The 20,311-nt window shown below is 43.8% G+C and overlaps 1 protein-coding gene across 3 annotated transcripts in view; it reads right to left on the bottom strand.

The window, feature by feature from the left end:
- The window catches only part of FGF13 (fibroblast growth factor 13), a 528,354-nt gene extending 508,713 nt beyond the window's left edge, over window positions 1-19,641 (bottom strand). The window contains exons 1-2 of one of the 3 annotated variants that reach the window (XM_012809935.1): window positions 19,518-19,641; window positions 18,666-18,878 (exon numbers count right to left, since the gene is read on the bottom strand). In XM_012809935.1, the coding sequence (XP_012665389.1) occupies window positions 18,666-18,714 (49 nt within the window). In that variant the 5' untranslated portion in view covers window positions 18,715-18,878; window positions 19,518-19,641. Of the gene's footprint in view, window positions 1-18,665; window positions 18,891-19,517 lie in introns of those variants that run through there. The other 2 variants (XM_012809938.1, XM_012809936.1) reach the window with 2 other exon arrangements.
- Between the last annotated feature and the right edge of the window lie 670 nt (window positions 19,642-20,311).

A 20,311-nucleotide genomic window follows, 5' to 3' on the forward strand; every position in this document is an offset into this window, starting at 1 on the left:
TGTCAAAAATGGTAATATCTGTTAAATATCAATGGTCTCCTTGACTTGATAAAAATTCATGACCTACTAACAGCAGCCAAATAACTATGTAGTTTTAGATGAACTACAATTGTAGATGAACTACAATTAATCAAGCTCAATTCCAGACTGGCTATATCTTATTGCTAAACAGTCCATATTCTGAATAGCTAAGAGGCCATTGCTCACTCCTATTACCAATTTAAGAAATCATGGTTTCAGACACATATATGGATTTCTGATCATGGCACCCACAATTGACAAAACTTCAAGGCCTCTAATCTTACCAACAAAAAAAATAAAAAACAATGGCATCTACTTAAAATCTAATGAGTTTTACTCAGTGTAAATAATAGCATCCTGGGGTTTTGTTCACAATTGGCATTTAAACAAGTACATTAAGTTACCATTGAGCCTGTCTGTCTCTCCATATATTTCTTCTTATCAGGAAACCTCCTTGTTAATGCACAGAGAAAATGGTACTTTCTATAAACTTGCTTTAAAATTGGAATCAATGAGACTGTCCACAGAAATGAGAGTGGCATAATTCAGCATTTGCGGGTACCATCCATGTAACTCAGGTGACTCACTCCTCTATGAATACTGAACTTTCATCAGCCCTCTAAGTAAGCCATGTTCTTGCTCACTTCCCAGGCTTTATGCTCTCTGGGTGCTGTTCCCACTTTTCAGGACACTCTTGTTTCTCATCAGCTGACAAACTGTTACTCATCCTTCAGGTATCAAGTTTAATGATCCTACTGCTACCACAACCCAACTACGTCAGCTCCCTTCCTTAATGAGCTCCCCTAGCTGTACATGTTCCCCATTCAGGGTGCTGCTTCCTTGTTTATTTCTCCCACTGTCAGCTGTGTAAGAACAAGAACAGGGACTCTTCCTCATCAATGTCTCCCCAGTGCCAGGCACTGAATTTGCCATATGGCTGATGCTCTTTGAATGAATGGAGTACAGATTCTCGGGTATGTGTCTCAAAAGTGTTGTCTGTCACCTGAAAAGGAATGTATCTGCACACTTTCTGCCAACCAATGGGAAAATATACATACATACATATATACACTAAACACTGCTAGAACCTTTCTTAGAAAACAAAAGCCACTTAGGGAGATTTCTATTTCTGGAAACGTATGAAGATGTTGGAGAGGATTCAGAAGAAAGTAGGGGGCATGAAAATCAAGGCTTACGAGCCAATACATAGAACTGGAAATCTGTGTCCTGATAGACCCCAAAATGGCACTCACAGCACTAGGTGCACAGCCCAAAGCCACACACAATACTCCTTGTGCATGCCATCTTTAGAAGTGGCTGGGAGGAGAGAATAGATAGTGGAAATATCCGAGTGACCCACCCAAATCAAAACTGAAGTCAAGACTTACATATTTCTTCCCTTTAATGCTAAGTATTCAAACAACAATTTCCCCCACTCCCCACAAAAAGTTCAGGAAAAAATCTGCCTGCTTACATATTTAAGCTTAATCTGTGCTCCTAAACACAAGCCACGTCTTACACATAGAAGAAGCAAGTAAAAACAAATAAAAATGCCAAATTGTTCCAAGACTAACTAGGAAGTTATTTTTTTCCAAATGACAGAATGAGTCAAATTCTACTGAAACAAGCATTTATTGCATTTACTTGATGAGTCAGGCTCTGTCCTAGGTACTGGGAATCCAGAAATAAATGATAGGATCCCTGAGCTCAAAAAGATTACAGTACAGTGGGAGGAAATACAAAGGGAGATGGAAGTAAATGGCAAAGTGCACAGAAAGGCACAATCCACTCTAAGGGCAGGGTAAAGGGTCAAGGGGGCTATCACAAAAGGAAATACATTCTTTTTCACAAAGAATCACTATATAAAAGTAAATATAAACAATGACTAGACCTAAGAGGACCCAGAAACAGCCTTTTCTCTCTGTTCATGCTTCTCAAACACACAGTCATCTGTATTGGCACCTCAGTGCTCCAGGTCCCTGACAATTTGTGCTCATTATTCATTTTATTCACCATGTTATGTTGATAACCTAAAACTAAAAATTGAGGAAATTAATTGAGTATTAAACACATCGAGTGTTTAAAATCACTTCGCCCGTCAATTAGTAAAACATCTACACTAGCAGTTCTCAACCTGTGGGTCGTGACCCCTTTGTAACAATGAAAATGCATCCTGCATATCAGATATTTACATTAGGATTCATAACAGTAGCAAAATTACAGTTATGAAGTAGCAATGAAAATAATTTTATGGTTGGGAGTCACCACAACATGAGGAACTGTATTAAAGGGTCGCAGCATTAGGAAGGTTGAGAACCAGTGATCTACACCATGTTCATAGCAGCATTATCCACGACAGCCAAGAGGTGAAAGCAACCCAAATGTCTCTCCATGGATGACTGGATAAACCAACATGGTCTGCCATACAATGGAATATTATGCAGCTTTAAAAAGGAAAGAAATTCTGACACATGCTACAACATGGATGAAACTTGAGGTCATCATGCTAAGTGAAATAAGCTCATCACAAAATGACAAATACTAAATAGTTCCACTTGTATGAGGTATTGAAAGTAGTCAAACCCATAGAAACAGAAAATGGAGTGATGGTTACCAGCAAGTGGGGGGAGCAGGAAATGGGGAGTTGTTCAATAGCTATAGAGTTTCAACTTTGCATGATAAAAAAGTTCTAAAGATTGATTATATAACAATGTGAAAATACTTAACACTACCAACCTGTACACTTAAAAATGGTTATGATGGCAAATTTTATGTTGTGTGTATTTTACCACGATTAAAAATGAAAGTAAAATTTTAAAGAAGGATCATGCTACCATGCTATTGGACAGGGACCAAATCTGCACATGGCAGATACAGGCCAGGAGGATGGTTCCTAGTGGCAGAGAAGTAGGAGAGGCAGAGAGGAGAACCAATAGGGGAAGGGACTACAGGAAAGTGACAAACACCTGTCAACTATGTATGTCAGTCATCTGGTAACATCTCACACCTCCCACAAACCCTCCCCTGGACAAGACCAATAAAAAAAAAAAAAAAACCCTGAGAGTTCTTAATGTCTTTCTACACTCACAGAGACTGACCTATTCCTCTCTCTGGAACATATTTTTGGTTTGTATAGATTCCTGCTTTTCTGCAACAAAAGCTGTTTGTGTGGAATTGCTTCCTGTCTGCAGTGACTCCATCTCACTGGCCTTGCTTGTGATTCTTCTAAGGAAGGAGCCAAAGAACCAAGACAACAGTCCACTGAAAGACCAGACCTGACAATGCTATGTGGTGGTGTGTTGTCATGAAACTCTACTCCAAGAAAATATGGTTGTTATCCACAAAGACCCCAAATGTGTAACCTGTATAGAAATTCTGTATTCTACCTAATGAAGGTTTTCTCATCTAATAAACAAATAAAAAAAATGCAATGCTTCAGTTCTTTTAGTCTGGGATAAGTACATTGGTATGAGAAGGGAAGAACATACTCTTAAAACCTGTTCTTGCCTTTGTAGGGAAAAACAATACAAGCAAATTTATTTAGGTCACCACAGTTACTGTAAACATCCCAAGGAAAGCTTATTAATAACAGCCACCCACAAAGGACCTGGTTTCAACTATGGAATGTCATGGTGTCAGTAGAACGAAGGCTGGAAGAGACTCCTCCTGTATTTTAGAAATAAGAATGCTAGCATCTTTTTGTAGTTCAACTTGGATTTAAAAATAGCAAATAGAGCCAACATTTTAAATAAGGAATTTGGACTACTTAGTGTCTGAAGGGTTTTTGGCTCTATACGATAATGATTGGTTGCTTGCTTGATAAAAGAAAAAAATTAATTCTAAATATTAATACTGATCTTTGATTCTGCTATCAATAAAAGAGTCCACCTGCCTGAATCTGTCACTGTGTCAATGTACAAATGCACTGGGCTAGGCCCCTGCCACTAACTTCCTCTGTGACTTTGCACAGGTCACTGCCTCTCTCTGGGCCTGACTCTTACTCTCTGTAATGGGAAGGTTGGACCAAATGATGATCAAGGTCCCTTCCAGCCATTATAATCTACGATTAAGAACCTGGGGGACATGGTGGCAATGGCTGCAGAATGACATGAATATACTTAAAGCCACAAAACTGGACATTGATTCAAATGGTCAATTTTACATAGTATATTTTATCGTGATGATCTAAAATAATTAAGATTTTAAAAAGAAGAATCTGAAAAGCAAAAACATCTACTCCAAGCAACAGCTTCTAATTAGATTTACGGGAAACTGAAATGCTTCAAGGCCCAGAGGCCTTGGCTTTTCTCTCTTTCTTTTTAATCAAGTAGTCCTTGATTCCTGAAGAAGCATGCAGGCGCACTAAAGACGATGCTATTAGAAGAAAAACTCTTTGTGAAACAACAACTCTTTCAATATTATAACTACTTCCCTTTCACCACTGAGTCCAATACGTAAGGTTTTCATAAACTGATTCTTACCTATATACAATATGGTCAAGAGAGATACACACTGGACCAAATGTCACTCTCAGCAGACCAACTACTCTCATTTCTGCCAGCCCTGTAAACGAAGCAACTCCACCCTGGCTCAGAGGCAAGCGAACAGGTTTATTATCTTCTACCAGGTTTTTCAGATCCTAGAGAGATGCCTCTGCACTAAAAATCAATACAAGATTTTTCAAGGTATTCAGTTTTGTCACTTGTCCGGAGACAATGCCCTCAGAAAAGATGAACTGCCTTACTTCCTTTTCCTCCCTTTTTTGTGCATGCAGCCTTTTAAAGACATATTCTTTGTGCCATAAATTCAAAGGTTGCTTTTATGTCCAGTGGGGTAGAGGGAAGAAGCAGGGTGTTTTTTAAATGGTGAAATCTGTCAAAGTCCCAAAGGCTCTTGTGATACAAATCAGGTCATCCTATACAGCCTGAACCCCCAATTCCACAGAGGAAATAAAAACCATTTATAACTCAAAGTAACTAGCAGTAATAGGTCAATGCACTTGATTGGTCATGAACCAATTACAGAGACACTGCTTGGTGCTTAGAGGATGAGAGGAGGTGGGGTGCACGTAGACCTTGCTCAATCCTCACACTCCTGTTCCCACCTCCCACCCCCACCCACTTCCAGATAATACATATAGACAGGAAAAGTGATGTCCAAGAAGAAGGAGAATTACCTTGGCCACCCCTCATCATCCTGCCATGGATTGGCAGAGGGCTCCCAACTCCTTATCCCACCACATTAAGCTCCACTGAGGTTCAAGCCACCATAAGGGTCAAAATATTTGGCATTGACCTCTGCCATCCTCACAGCTGCACTGGGATTGCCAACTCTGAATGGCATGCTCAAAATTCCCTCCAAGCCCTGCCCTCTCTAGAAGAGCTCAGTCTTTGAAATTTTCTTTCTTTCACCTTTTCTCCAAAAGAGAGGCCTGCAAGGGAAAGAATGGAGGCAAGATCGGCAATAATAGAGAAAGGAGGAGCAAAAGGAGAGAAAGGAGGCTTCTGAGCAGAACAATTTGTATACAGAAGATGCATCTCTCTGGAAGGACCTTTACGGTTAATTCAACCCACAAGGAAACTGAAAACCAAAACCACACACATGGCATCAGTGCTAGACTTCAGGGTTCCACCTCATGTAACATTTTTAGAGTTGCCATCCACTTTGAGAGTCTGTTGAAAGACAAAGAGCCTGCTCACCCTCCCCCCAAAAAAATGCATGTTTACACATAATTTCTAGGAGTCCTGTGATTATCTGAAGGGGAATGTTCCTCAGCTTGCCTGATGATAAGAATCACCTGGATATGTGTATATAAGTCAGATTACCAGGCTCTCTTCCTAAAGTTCTGAGTCAGTAGGTCAGGAGGTATGTTGTTTTCTTTCTTCCTCTTTTTTTTTTTTTTTTTAAACAAACCTTGCAGGCGATTCTTAACTTACTTAGGCAAGTTTGAGAAGCATTACTCAGAGGCAGTAGGTCCCTAAACCAACTGTGCTTTAGAACCACTTGAGGAGCTTAATAAAAAATATAGCTTCCTAAGCCTCATACCCAGATCTACTGAATCAAATTTTCATGGTGGGAGGTGATGCTGATGCCCAAGTAGGCTCAGAAACTACAACTCTAGTTGTTCCTGTGACCCACACAGATTAACAATCCATATCTGACTCCTTCCAGGTTGTCTCAGTGGTAGTTTGGCCTGTCCAGGGCTCAGATAGCTATGATGGGCGCCAGCTCACTTGGAGCTTGACATACCACCAGCATGGACCAGAGTTCTCTGTGCACTGAAAGTCTGTTTCCCTGAAGTCAACTTGTAAAATGCGAACTCCATGAAGGCAGGGATAGTTATCCATTCTGCTCACTGCTGTATTCTGTGTCTGAAGCAGCAGCTGGCACATACAAGGTTCAATAAATATTTATTGAGTAAATCAATGAATGAATAAACAGATGAATTAGAATAATTGAAATCCCTTAAATGGGGGTATGACTGTCAGATATGTGAATCTGTAAATTCATTTCTAACACCAGAAAGTCCTCTAATAAGAAACCTCTAACTGAGGTGGTGCCTATGGCTCGAAGGAGTAGGGCGCTGGCCCCATATATAGGAGGTAGCGGGTTCAAACCTGGCCCCAACCAAAAACTTCAATTAAAAAGAAAAAAGAAACCTCTCGCTTGAGTAACTAATATGAAAATCACTACTATTTCAGTAATACTATCAATGTCATCACTGACCAAATTCTATGTAGCTGGCATGATCTTTGATGCTTTCCATATATTACCCCATTTGATCTTTTAAATAATCATATGAGATAAATATAACTATTTCCATTTTGGTATAAGTGAGGCTTAGAAAGTGATTTGCCCAACATCATTCAGCAAATAAGTAAAGGAATTTAGATGTGAGCCCAAGTCTCTAAAATCCATGCTTTACCCATGTAGCCATTTTTATGTGGAACATGGGCCATTGTGGAATAGCAATTATATCCCAAATTAAATTAGCAATATTAAATCCAGCTGGATTGTTGCTGTCATCCTAAGGCAGAGGTTGTTAACCTGTGAGTCGTGACCCACAGGAACTGTATTAAAGGGTCATGGCATTAGGAAGGTTGAGAACCACTGTCCTAAGGGCTTTTGGTATAGTTTAAAGGTGTAGGAACATTTAAGGAAATATAGAATGGATACTGAGCATTGCCACTAAGTAATGCATTTATTGAGCACCTATTTTTTGAAATAGACCCTGAGGAGATTACAATTTAGTGAGGGTGATAAGACATAAGCAAGTGAAAAGCTAAGCATGGGATACACCCAAAGTAGCTCATAGTGACTGCCAGATGGGTGACCCCAGAAGCCCAGTATAGCAGGTAAGCCTTGCTGGAAGTGTAGAAGCAAGGCTTCCTGGAAGATGTAGGTTAAGTGTGTACTTGAAGGACCATAAAATTTAGAATTAATAAGAAGGGCACTGCAGATCAAGGAATGATGGGAGTTAAAGGAGAAAAGTCAGTAAGTCTGAAAACCATAAGCTATATTTTATTTATATTATTTGTTATTATATCATTCAATATAATTCTATATGTCCACTATAGAGAAAAACAGAAAATATGATTAAAAACTGTCAATGTCCATGAGCCAACCACCCAGAGATTCCTTTTAGTATATATTCTTTCAGGATTTATTATAAGCACATTTGTTACATATTTATTTACACGTATGCATAGTTTGTCTACATGTATTTAATTTTGTATTTACAGATTTATATATGCATGTATATAGCCCCATATATGTGCATATTCATAACATACATTTATAAAATACTAAATAGTGCTTGCTAAGTCCAGTGAGAAGGATCTCAAGAAGATGCAGAAAAACCTTTCACACCCTAGGCACAAAATCACCACCTCTCCTTTGTCACCCTCAAGTCCACACCCAGTACATACACTAAGAATGATGGTGCAGATTATTTAATGACACCCAATTACATTCTAACATGTTGAGAAAAAAGAGCAGTCCTAGTAGATTCCCCATGATTCCACACACATACTTAAAAATAATCATCCATGTCTGTCTGTATTATTATATACAGAGAAAAAAGACTGGGAGGAAAAATTCAAAAACTTAACTTGGGGCCTGGCACAGTGGCTCACACCGGTAATCCTAGCTAGCACTCTAGGAGGTTGAGGCGGTGGATTGCCTGAGCTCAAGAGTGGGAGACCAGCCTGAGCAAAAGCGAGACCCTGCCTGTAAAACAACTTGTAATGCATTGAGGAGGGTGCCTCTAGTCCCAGCTACAAGGCAAGCAGAGGCAAGAGGATCTCTTGAGCCCAAGAGTTTGAGGTTGCTGTGAGCTGTGACGCCAGGACACTCTACCAAGGGTGACGGAATGAGACTGTCTCAAAAAAAAAAAAAAAAAAAGTTAACTTGGCAGTGGAAACTTCGGCGATGTTTTCTTCTCTATGCTTTTATGATATTCCAAATAATCAGTGGTAAACATACATTATTTTGTAATCTGAAAAAGTAATGCAATATAAAAAGCAAATAAATACATTCAAAACCATTCAAGATGCATCTCGGTTTCTGAATAACTAAAACCAAATTAGCATTAACTGGAAGACAGAGAAAGCAAAGCTGTTGCGTTGGCCAAACTCTGACTTCAAGGCTCTGATTGGAATCTTGGCCTTCTGGGTCTGCCTTTGAGGCGTCGGGCGGGTGGGTCGGGTGTAACAAGAGCAAGAGCGCCTGGATAGGTGGAGGGGGGGCGCCCCTCGCTCGACCCGCCGGGCCACCCCCAGCGCCGCTCCAGCCGCCACCATCTTAACGCTGCCTCCCACCGGCCGCAAAGTGCCGGTGTTCTGGACCGGGAGGCCGCGGGCTGCATCAGGGCGCCCAGACTCTCCACCCGTCTGCCGCCACCACCAACGCCCTGGCCCGGGCCTCGCTCCGTTTGCGGCGCCTCCACGAGAGCCAGCCGGGCTGTGGGCACCAAGGGCAGGCGGGCAAAAACCCCCGCTGCCCACCGCCGCCGTCGCCCGGAAGGAGCTTTGTCATGCCGGGCGCCAAGCAGCTCTTCGCCAAGTTTCACCTTCGGTGACACAACTTTTCCGTGTTTCTTTTTTAGGCAGCTGCCACATCACGAGGTTAATGAGCACACTAAGGTTTGTAATCAACCCGCCTGCCAGATTCACAGCAACTGAGGGACGCTGGTTGACCAGACCGCTCGGTGCGATCGTCCGGCTCCCAAGCTAGAAAACAAATGCTCCCTGGAATGAGAACATCTAGCAGCACTCTGCCCTGTTTCCAAGAGAATGGCTCGCATTGTTCCCAGAGCTCCGAAACCACTCGCAAATTCAAGAGCTCTTGGAAGCCTTAATGTTCAATAAAGCCCCCCAAGGGGAGAGGCAAGCATATCCATAGAGAATCAAAGGCAAAATAAGCAGGTCAATTCTCAATACTTTCAAAGTCATGGTTGAAAGAAGATTCTGAAAATATCTATGGGCATTTTCAAGAACTGCACTCAGCCTGCCTTCTTTCGGTTGTTTACTTCTGCTTTGAACAGCAAGATAAATATTTTAAGAACTCTAGCTGTTTACTTATCCTCAGTTTTAGAGCAGTACAAATGCTATCTACATTATTTGGAGAGAGTTTTGAGAACTGGGTTTCATGTTTGTTATTAAACTTACCTATAGCTATGCAATAGACCAGTCAACTGTTAATTACAGCTGTTAAACATAGGTTCTGCAGCACAGAGAAACACTAAATGATTCCCAACTTTGAGAACTATAATTAATATGCTCGTTCAAGGCGTGTGTCTCTGTTAACAAGATATATTTTTGGAAATATTATCTAACTGAAGGCAGCATAAATAGGATAAAAAACTAAAGCTCACACTTTTTTATTTTTCCATTTAAAATGAGTTATATAAGTAGTGAAACCATGGAGCTGCACTTTGGACGGGGGGGGGGGCATTTCTTTCACTGCAATTAATATGACTATTAAAGGAGAAAAATTCTGAAATGAAAATCCCTCAATGATCCCAGAATACCCTACGGAATCCTATTTGGTTAATAAAATCACTGACAACTGTTGACAAGAAAGGTAGGGAGGGTAAAAAGGAAAGGGAGAACAGTGTAAGGTTGAAAGAGAAAAGCAGAGAAGGGAAATGAGACATATGATCCTGATGAGAGACATACTGTAAGCATATGCCGTGTAATGAAAAATAAAATAAAGAAGTAGAGTTTTTACTCAATAGTGAATTAAGAGGAAGTGTAATCCTGAGAACACAGGTGAACCAAGCGTTCAGATACACTTCCAGGAAAAAAGTACCATTAATTTCAAACTGGAAAATGGTGAAATCATGGAGGCCACGATCACCTGGCCAGAGTCCTGTAGTGATGGTTCAAGAGAATGGCCAAGTGAGGTGAGATGCACCTTGGAAAGTGACAAGCCAGAATGTCCAAGGCCAAAAGGAAAAAGAAGTGGCACTCTCAGGATGGGGTTTCTTTCATCTTTGTATATCAAGGCTCAGCACAGTGCCTGGTCTAGAAAAGCCACCCAAGCAATGCATAGAGATGTGTTCAGCCAAACAAAGACAATAGCCCTAGAGCAAGCATGCATTTATATAGGCACATTCTTCCTAATTATGTCCATTTTGGTGAATGAAAATAACTTTCACTTTGTGCAAAACTGGATTAGAAAAGAATTAGTTGTGCTGCCTTAGGAGGCAGTATAACATAGTGGTTGGTGGTTAGGCAGTAGATTGGAGTCAATCAAATCTGGCTCAGATCCTCACTCCACCCATTTTGCTAGATGAATGACCTCAGTGTGGCCCTAGTCTCTGAGATTCAGTTTCCTCATCTGCCAAATAGGAATAGTATGGATATCTAGCCTCCAGAAATTGTTAGGAAGATGTCATGCGATATTTCATGTCAAATAACTATCACATAGTCATTGCTTACAAAATACTATTATTTTTGGGACCCCAGACAAAATTTCCCAATTTATGTAGATATTAGAAAGTCAACCATTAAAGATTGGTTCCTTTGAGTGAAAATTCTGCCTCCAGCAACACTTGGGCAAAATATAAATATCCCTGGGTATCCATCAGATTAAGCCAGCAAAAGGGTCTGACGAAGCCTTTCTCTATCACATTGCCTTTAGATATAACAAAACAGGAAGTGAGCAGAGCATAGGACCAATGAATTTTGATAGGTGCACTGTACTTGCATTCAACAATCATTGATAACTACAAGGCCAAGCAACTGTGCTAGTAATTTGCCAACCATTAGCTCTATTACCTCATACCAGCTACACAAGCTCCATAAACTTCAGTTTTCTCATCTCTATAGTCCATAAGCCTTAACAGCTACTGTACTTTAGTTGGCTGTCATGAGGATTAAATAAGATATAGTATATGTAAAAATAATGTTTGCATAGTAAACAGTAAATGTGCAATAATTTAGAAGCTTACCATAGCAATGTCATCACTGTTCATTATTATTATCATTATTAAATGATAAAACATACAACTGATTAAAGTAATTCCCTACCTTGCTTAGGTCATTCAACAGCTACTCTTAGTAGCTCAACCAGATACAAGACCCTGTTGAGTGTCCTGGTGTGGAACAGGCTTGAGGTGCTCTAAGAAATCAGAGAGGGTAACAACGAGGAAGGGAATGTGTGGGAAGGCGAGGTTGGGTAGGTGTGTTAGAAATAAAAGAGCGCATATAGGCAAAACTAATAGATAATGATAGAAATTAAAATAGTTGCCTTAGATGGGGAGAAAGACTAGAAAGGGGCATAAGAGAACTTTTGCAGTGACGAGAATATTCTATCTTCATTTTAGTGTTGATTACATGAATGTAAATATTTGTCAAAAATCATCAAGATGCACACTTAAGATTTCTACATGGTACTGCAGGTAAACTTCAATTACAAAAAAAGGAAATTGGGTTTGTACTATTTTTAAAACTTTTTAAAAAACTTTAACTTTTTTCTAATTCAGCCTCTAACCAGGCCTGTATTTAACCAGAAGAATTTTTCTTTCTTCCCAGGCTCTACTTACAGGATCTAGAAAGAAGGACAGACATGTACAACTGGGAATTCCTTTGGGCCAAACAGTGATTGTCCATACCAAATCTGATGTCTCTGGAGGCAGGCCAAGCAAGCCACTTAGCTCAGGCCAGCCCTGCTAGACTCCCTAGAATGTCAACCACAACTGTACACTACCAGAAGCCAAGAGTGCTGCCAGATTTGAAAGAATCAGCAAGGACACCTACTCCCCTCTGCCATTTGCCCATAGGGAAGGTCATTAGCCAGTAACACTAACACTATTCCAATTTGAAAATCAATGGCAAAAGTAATTTCAAAGGGCTGAGACAAGAACAGGCCAGGAGAAAGGCTTTATAGTAATCTCAACATATAGTAATTGTAATTTAGACTCAATTTTATTACAACCCAGATCCCATAATAAAATAGTCCTTCATGTTTACACTGAGGCCAAAGAATCAAGAATTTATCTCTTTTCTAATATAAAACTATAATTTTCAGAATCCATACCCTGGAAAACACTGCTTTAGAGGAAAAAAAATTGGCCATCCAATTCAAGAAATTGGACTTGAGGGCTGGAGTAGTGGTCATAATAACTATCATGTGTTGTTTCACTTTCTTTAGGAAATTAGTGCATTTGCCTGGAAATCCACACCCCAAGGAAATATTTCATCAAGGTACAACATTCGGCTCTGCGCCTGTAGCACAGTGGTTACAGCACCAGCCACATACACTAAGGGTGGCGGGTTCGAACCCAGCCCAGGCCAGCTAAACAATAATGACAACTGCAACAAAAAATAGCTGAGTGTTGTGGCAGATGCCTGTAGTCCCAGCTACTTGGGAGGCTGAGACAAAAGAATTGCTTAAGCCCAAGAGTTTGAGGTTGCTGTGAGCTGGGATGCCACTATACTCTACCAAGGGCAACATAGTGAGACTCTTTCTCAAAAAAAAAAAAAAAATGATACAGCATTCAACAAAGTGATAAAATTCCAAATGAAAGAATGTCAGAAAAGTTTCAACTGAGTTTGTGGAACTGGTATATCACACATAGACAACCTATATTTCAAGTGGATGAAGACAATGATGAACTACATTACACAGGACAATAAGCTTAGAATGGACTCCTCGGCCTGTACTAATAAATCTTGATGATGGTGTATCTTCTGGATAAGGAAATGAAAATCATTAACTACAGAAAATGAGGTATGCACATGTTTGTATTCTGTACTAATCGCTAAAACCATATTATGTGCCTAATCGTCACATTTCAATAATGTTTAACTGAGCAAGGTAATCCACCCACTGTACTTTAATTCACGTAGAGTTTTTTTTCCTTCAATTGTTTAATCTTGGCAATTATTTTTCATTCCTTTCAAATTTGTCAACTCCAAAAATATAAGTCATAATGAAGCAGACACTAGAAAGCCTTTTTTATTGGATATATTTGAAGAGCTGCAACACATTCCGGTTGTTCTGTGTTGATTGTAATTCCCAGAATGAGGAGTTGATTTGGACATAAAACAGCACAGCTGCAAAGAGACCTGGACTGCTAACAGTTTCATCTTCTTACCCACTGTCTCACAAATTGGCCCTCTGGCTTATCACCCAAACCCTGATTCCAATGCTCTCCCTAGTCCTAATCCTGTCCTCAAGGCCACCACATCCTTCTACTGTGAGCACAGCCTCAACCCCTTCCTTCACCACACAGCTCACTTTCTGCTTCTCACCCAGGGCCCAATCCAACATCCATTCCCACTCCAACCTCACCCACATCTTCAGCACTAGGATGCATCCTAACTCCTTTGAATGACTTGAACTGTACTCACAAGAGACTTAGAGGAAGGAGTACTAAGTTAGGGAGAAGATACAGTAACCCGAACCCATGCCCCAAATTGCTCCCCTTTCTAGCTTCAGCCTCTGTCAACAAGAATGCTACACACCACTATAGGCAACAATGAAAAAGGTTTGGGGACATTGCACCCTCATCTTCTGCATCTATCCCCAGGAACAGACTAACACTTCTGATTAGAAATCTCCCTGGCCACACGTCCTCATTGAGGCTATCATCACCACCTTCAACACAGAAGAGACTACATGATTTATGACACTGTATGTAAAACTATAAGTGCATGATGACAAGGTAAATAAACAAGTTGCTACATGAGCAATAGGAAGATTATGATCATTACTTTTTAATAAGAGGTCACCAACATCACATATTCTTGTAAGTAAAGTACCTCTAAATGCCTGCTTTGTCTGACCCAAGCCTGAAAAAGACACTTGAATGAATCTATTATAGTAAACCACCAAGAGCAAGATAATCTTTTGGAAGGCATTCAAGACCCAAGCCTTGATATGCTGGCTGCCTGACCACAACACCCGGTCTTTCTTAGGTAGGGCAGAGAGACTATTGGAAAAGGGTGGGAAGTGAACAAAACAGGAGCTGTGGCCAAAGATGCATGTGAGCACCACAGTCCATTACAGCAACAGCTGTGCAAGTGGCTGGCTTCTTGGACTATGCATGGAATTGTCCTCTACCATCCAGCAGCCAGCATGAGCCCAGCCTGATACCAGTGTTGCCTCACCAAGAGAACCCACGGCCCACCTGCCCTTGAAACTTGCCAGGATCTGGTGGCTCTCAGGCTAAGCACAAAGGAGAGAGTTGTTGAAAAAAACACACCCAACTGGGCAGTGCCTGTAGCTCAGTGAGTAGGGTGCCGGCCCCATATACTGAGGGTGGTCGGTTCAAACCCAGCCCTGGCCAAACTGCAACAAAAATTAGCCAGGCGTTGTAGCGGGTGCCTATAGTCCCAGCTACTCGGGAGGTTGAGACAAGAGAATCACCTAGGCCCGAGAGCTGGAGGTTGCTGTGAGCTGTGACACCACAGCATTCTACTGAGGGTGACAAAGTAAGACTCTGTCTGTAAAAATAAATAAATAAAATAAAAATAAAAAAACACACCCAACTCCAAACACATAGCTCCAAACCAAACGATGGTTCTGAAATGGAGAATTGGCTAGCACTTTTACTTAATCCAAAAAAGAGTTGGTTTTATCTCTAGCAAGGTACAAGTTTTCTGATGCCACAGGAACATAGTTGCAATAAACCAGACACAGCCTTAACTGTGTGCTTTTCCAACAGAGAACTGCTCAAAAGGTCTTAAGTGACAAGGTGGAGAAGACTAAGTCAAAGTTATGTTTTCTTCTTCCCTAAAATGGAAATGGATCCTCTGGTTCAACAGCTGCAAGGCCCAAACTATACATATATTAACATGTGCCAATTGTAAAATTTATGCACAGCATAAATGAAGATAAACGTGACTAGCTATACAAGAGGCCTTTTTGATGTTTTCAAACAGAATTAAGACCCCCATGCCCCACCCACAGAGAATAGCCTTTCATGTCTGGCTACATTATTAAAAAGGTTATCAAAATGATTATGTCCATCACTGCTACTAACCCCAATGGGTTGAAGAACATGTCATGTAAAAATACTATCAGCAATATATATGCTCTTAAATACATATTTCATTCAGCAGAACAAAATAACTTACCGATTACCTACTACCTGTGCTTTAAAAAACGCTAGGAACACTATACTCTACAGTAATTTTGTATGTCGTTATTATAGGCTGTGGGCATGAGCCCCAACTGATGGGAGGGTAGGAAACTGTATTTAAATGAGTAGTAGGCTCTGAAAATAGACTATGAAATTCATTTAAACTGTTACTAAATTATTTGACTAGATTCAATCATTTGTCATATCATTGTTCAAAATTAAATATGTGTATATGCAGAGTCTCTATTAAATATTGATCCTATAGGGTGCCTATATCTGGTTATGTGACAACTAATATGCTAATGATTTCCTTAGCTGAAAAATATCCAAAGATGTCCCAAATACAGGAAATGTGTAAATAAAGAAAGTACTTCATAAATATGGTCAATATCAATAAACTTTATTGGCCCAAAAGATTAATAGAGGTATCCCTTACCTCTAACATAAAAACTAGTCTTTAAAATATAGTCATACAAGACATCACAAACTTTTTTTTTTTTTTGAGACAGAGCCTCAAGCTATCCCCTGGGTAGAGTGCTATGGCATCACGCTCACAGCAACCTCCAACTCCTGGGCTCAAGCAAGTCTCCTGCCTCAGCCTCCCAAGTAGCTGGGACCACAGGCGCCCACCACAACGCCCAGCTATTTTTTGGTTGCAGCCATCATTGTTGTTTGGCGGGCCTGGGCTGGGGATTCGAACCCGCCACCTTAGGTGTATGTGGCTGGCGCCTTAGCCGCTTGAGCCACAGGCGCCGAGCCAAGATATCACAAACTTAAAAGGAGAAAATAATAATGACTATCATGCATTCACTATTTTGAATTATTAAATTTAACAACCAACAAAAAGGATAAAATGGCATTCTTGCTATTTACAGCCATAACTTCACCATCTCCTCATGAAAGTAAACTTCCCTCTTAAAAATTGCCTTTTAAAATTACTGTAATTTATTCTAATTACAACCATAATTCCAAGTGCTAATTACCCAATTCCTACAGAGAGGTACTCGGTTTCAAATGTGGTGAGTCAACATAAGAAAATGTTATGACATATGCCTAGTAAAAATTTCCAGTTTTGAATTATAGAACCCTATCCTGTTTCCATATGTGTTAATACATCCTGGACAACTGCAAATTATATTCCTAAAACATCAACTCATTTTCTATGAATGGAATTGGTTTCAGGCTCTCCAAAGGTAACCTGAAATAAATCTTAGGTTACCACCTGATGGAAATCAAGAACCAAAGTTCCAAAAAACAACTCGATATACTCCCAGATTCAAAAGGGGAATGACTTGCCTAGATCCATTTGGTGCTACAATCTTCTATAGCGTTTACTTCTCTGGGTCCCCAGTGGAAACCAAAACCTTTTTAAAATGCTGAAGTTTTTTTCTTTTATCATATGAATGGCATGTTTGAGACTCTCCACAATTAGGAAAGCCTTGGAAACCTACAGCTACAGTTTTACTTTACTCTTTCACTTGGGATTGAATTCTAGCCTTGAACCAGACCAATGGCAACACTGACCCTTAAGACAACAGATCTAACTCTCACAGACTTCCCAAGTCTTCCTCAGAACTTTGCCTAGTTGGAAAAGAAACAGCTCCATTAACAAACAAGGATAAAGGCCCTGAGCTGAAGACTTTTGACAACTTTCCACCGGGGAGAGGCAAGGAGGACAGGCACTTCCCTAGAATCTCCCAGGAAAGAAAGCTCTGCGAGATGAAGACAGGCTAGGAGATGAGAAAAAGGAAGAGGGAAAGGAGGGGGAAAGGGGGGCCCGAGGGCTCAGGGAGGAACTGGGGGCCCCATGAATGAAAGCTGGAGCTTCCCCCCCACCCCTGCTACAACCCCACTTCTACAGTGTGGACTGGGCATAGGCCTGGGCCCTTGCGGTTCACTGTGCCTAGGACCCCTAGGACTAGTCAAGCCCACTCCAGTGTCTGCTATGGAGCCATTCGGGACACTTACACCTAAGGCACCTGCTGTTCGCTATTGCTCTTCCATACCCCCTATCCGTGCCTCTCTCCCCACCCGGGTCTCCAAGGCTGCTGTCTCCAGTTTACATTCCGGAACTAATCCCGCTCCCCAGAAAGAGAAGGCTGGGATTGGCTGGGGGCAGGGGGGCGCCCCTTTCTTTGCCTGAGTTCTCCTCACCCTTAGCCCAGCTCTGCTGCGCCTCTCCAACCCGCCGGTGGGAGGCCCCAGGCCAAGACGCGCGCTCTGGGGGACCAGTGGTCGGGCGCCCCGGGCCGGGTGGCTGAACCCCAGCAAGCAGAGAGAGGGGACTGCCCCCTCCCGCGGAGGCCCACTCGGGTTGGGCACTAGTGGCAAGGGGACAGCAGCCTTTGTTCTCCCAGGGCTTGGCAAAGCTTCACTACCGAGGCGCAGCGCGGGCGGTGCCGGGGCACAGGGATCGCTCACTTTTGCACTCGGAGTGTCAAGGGGTGCAAGCTCCTGCCTTCCCCCGGGAGGTGGGGTGGCTAGGGAGTTTGGGTTTAGCCAGTGTAAGGGGGAAAGGAACATGGGGGGAGGGGTTCTGCATCTCGGCCAGGCTCTTTGTTTGCACTGGGGGCGGGGAGACGGGGTTGAGGTGGGTTCGAGCTTGGGTTCTGAGAGCGGGGCAGATTCCTGAGTATGTCACCATGTTGCACCCGCGCAGCACATATATGCACACTCGCGCACACGCACACACATGCACTCGTTACAGACAGGCGGCCGGCCGGTAGCAGACAGCGCGGTTCCCGGCGCGGCTCTGGGCTGCAGCAGCTTGGTCTGCCCGCAGCGCCACCACCGTGCGTCCAGAGGGGGAGTGGAAGAGGCTGGAGGCACTCGAGGGGCGACAATTCCGCGAGGAAGGAGGGAAAGTGGTGCAAACCCAGACCCCTTCCCCAGCGGCTTTAGCCCCCCTCCCCTTTCTGGTCTGGGGTCGCAGAGGTCACGGGCAGCTTAGGCTCTAAGAAGGAGGCAGGGAGCCGCCGGCGAGCAGCGCGCACGCGAGGGGGCAAGGGAAACCAAGGGAAGGGAAGCAGGCGGACTCGGCTGGCGGGCTTACCCTTAGAAGCATCTTTCTCCTCTTTGGGCTTGGTCACCTTTCCACTCATAGATCCCAGCTTGCTTGACAAGGTTCGCCCAGAAGACGGAAGTCCTCGCCGAGGGGGCCGGACTTGGGAGAGTGCTTAGGGCGGCAAGTCGCTACCGCAAGCTTCCCTCGGTGTGGCTCGGGGCAGAATCCGCTTTTCCCCACCGCTGCCGCTGCCGCCGCTGCCTATAAAAGAGTGGGGAGGAAAGGAGAGGGGTGAAGGAGGAGCCGCCGCCGTCGCCGCCGCCGCGAGCCCGAGCGGCCGGCAGCGGGAGGAGCCGCTCTCAGCGCTCAAGAAGTGAAGAGACAAAGCGGCAAGGGCGCTTCCTCCGCGCCCCGTGCCCACCGCTCCTGCCCGCCCGCGAAGAGCCGCTCTCGCAACCCCCTGGGCGGCTGAGAGGCGCGGCCGGGACTCCCCGGCTTCGCCGCCGGCCTCCCCGGGCTCCGCGCGGGCCGCTCTCGGGGAGTTGCCTGGGTGGGCTACCCGCGCACTGGCGGGCTGCTTTAGTCCGCCTCTCCCACTGCGCTGCGGGCCGCCAACTCAATCAAAATAAAACCCCGAGGAAGGTTTAAAAAAAATCAAAACAAAGACGAAAATATTCACTTAAAAATAACGAGCCTCCCCGAAAGGGAAATGTTTGAACATGTGATGAGCAACGTGTGAGCCTGTTACACCGCAGAGCCTAGCAGCTTCTCGCCCGCGGGGAATCGGGAGAGAAGGGTTGCCTCTTTTTTTCTGCTTAATCCATTTGGGTTCCTATTATTTTTCCAAAAAGGGGACCTGAGTTGTTCACCCGCGGAGGAGTGGGAACCGATGGCCCTTACCTGCTCTCTCCCTACACCCACACCCCCTTGGAGCTCGCCCGCTCCCTCGCTCGCGCTCTCCTTCCAAAGAACTCTCAGGTCTCAGAGAGCCGCGAATCAACACCGCGGCGCATTCTATATAAACGGCAAGGTGTGGGCACGCGGGGGGGTGGGGGCTGGCGAAGGCGGGGCCCCACAAAGCCGCCTGCCGGCTGTAGTAAAAGGAGAGCTCGGCAGGGGCGCGCCGACGTCAGCAGCCGGTTGGCAAAACCCAGGCGAGCCCAGCGGAGTGCAAGCAAGCGTGTTGGCCGGGCGTTCCCCAACCCCTTCGGGGCAGGCAGAGCCCGCGGGCGCCACTGGGGTGGGCCAGCAGTGGAGATCTAAGCCGGGTGGCTACCACCCACACACCCCGTTACTCCCTCTACTCCCAGCGCTTGCCTCTCAGCTGGGCTGCCCGGGCCCGCGCTGGTTGCCACCTACACTTTGGGGACTCCGCTGTTGGCAACTGTCTGCACTGAGCAGTGGAATCTCCGTTCAGGAGTTGCTGACTCTTCGCCTCCGGCCGGCTGCCCAAGTTGAGACAGCCGGACTCTCTGGGAGGAGAAAAGGGCGCTCTGAGATCTGGGTGTCACTAGGGCAGAGAGTAAAAATGACCGCGGCGGCTGCCACCTCCCACCCCCACCCGCAGGCCCCTCCTCCTAGGGCTGGTCGCTCTGGTTGGCAAACTAGATGTAAACAGTGACCACCGCCCAGGATAACCAACCCCATCCTGGCAAATGGGGTGAATTAGAATTGGGGGCGAGTGCCAAAGAGGA

Source organism: Otolemur garnettii, unplaced genomic scaffold (genome assembly GCF_000181295.1).
Source record: "Otolemur garnettii isolate 467f Iridium unplaced genomic scaffold, OtoGar3 scaffold00117, whole genome shotgun sequence".
Classification (NCBI taxonomy): domain Eukaryota; kingdom Metazoa; phylum Chordata; class Mammalia; order Primates; family Galagidae; genus Otolemur; species Otolemur garnettii.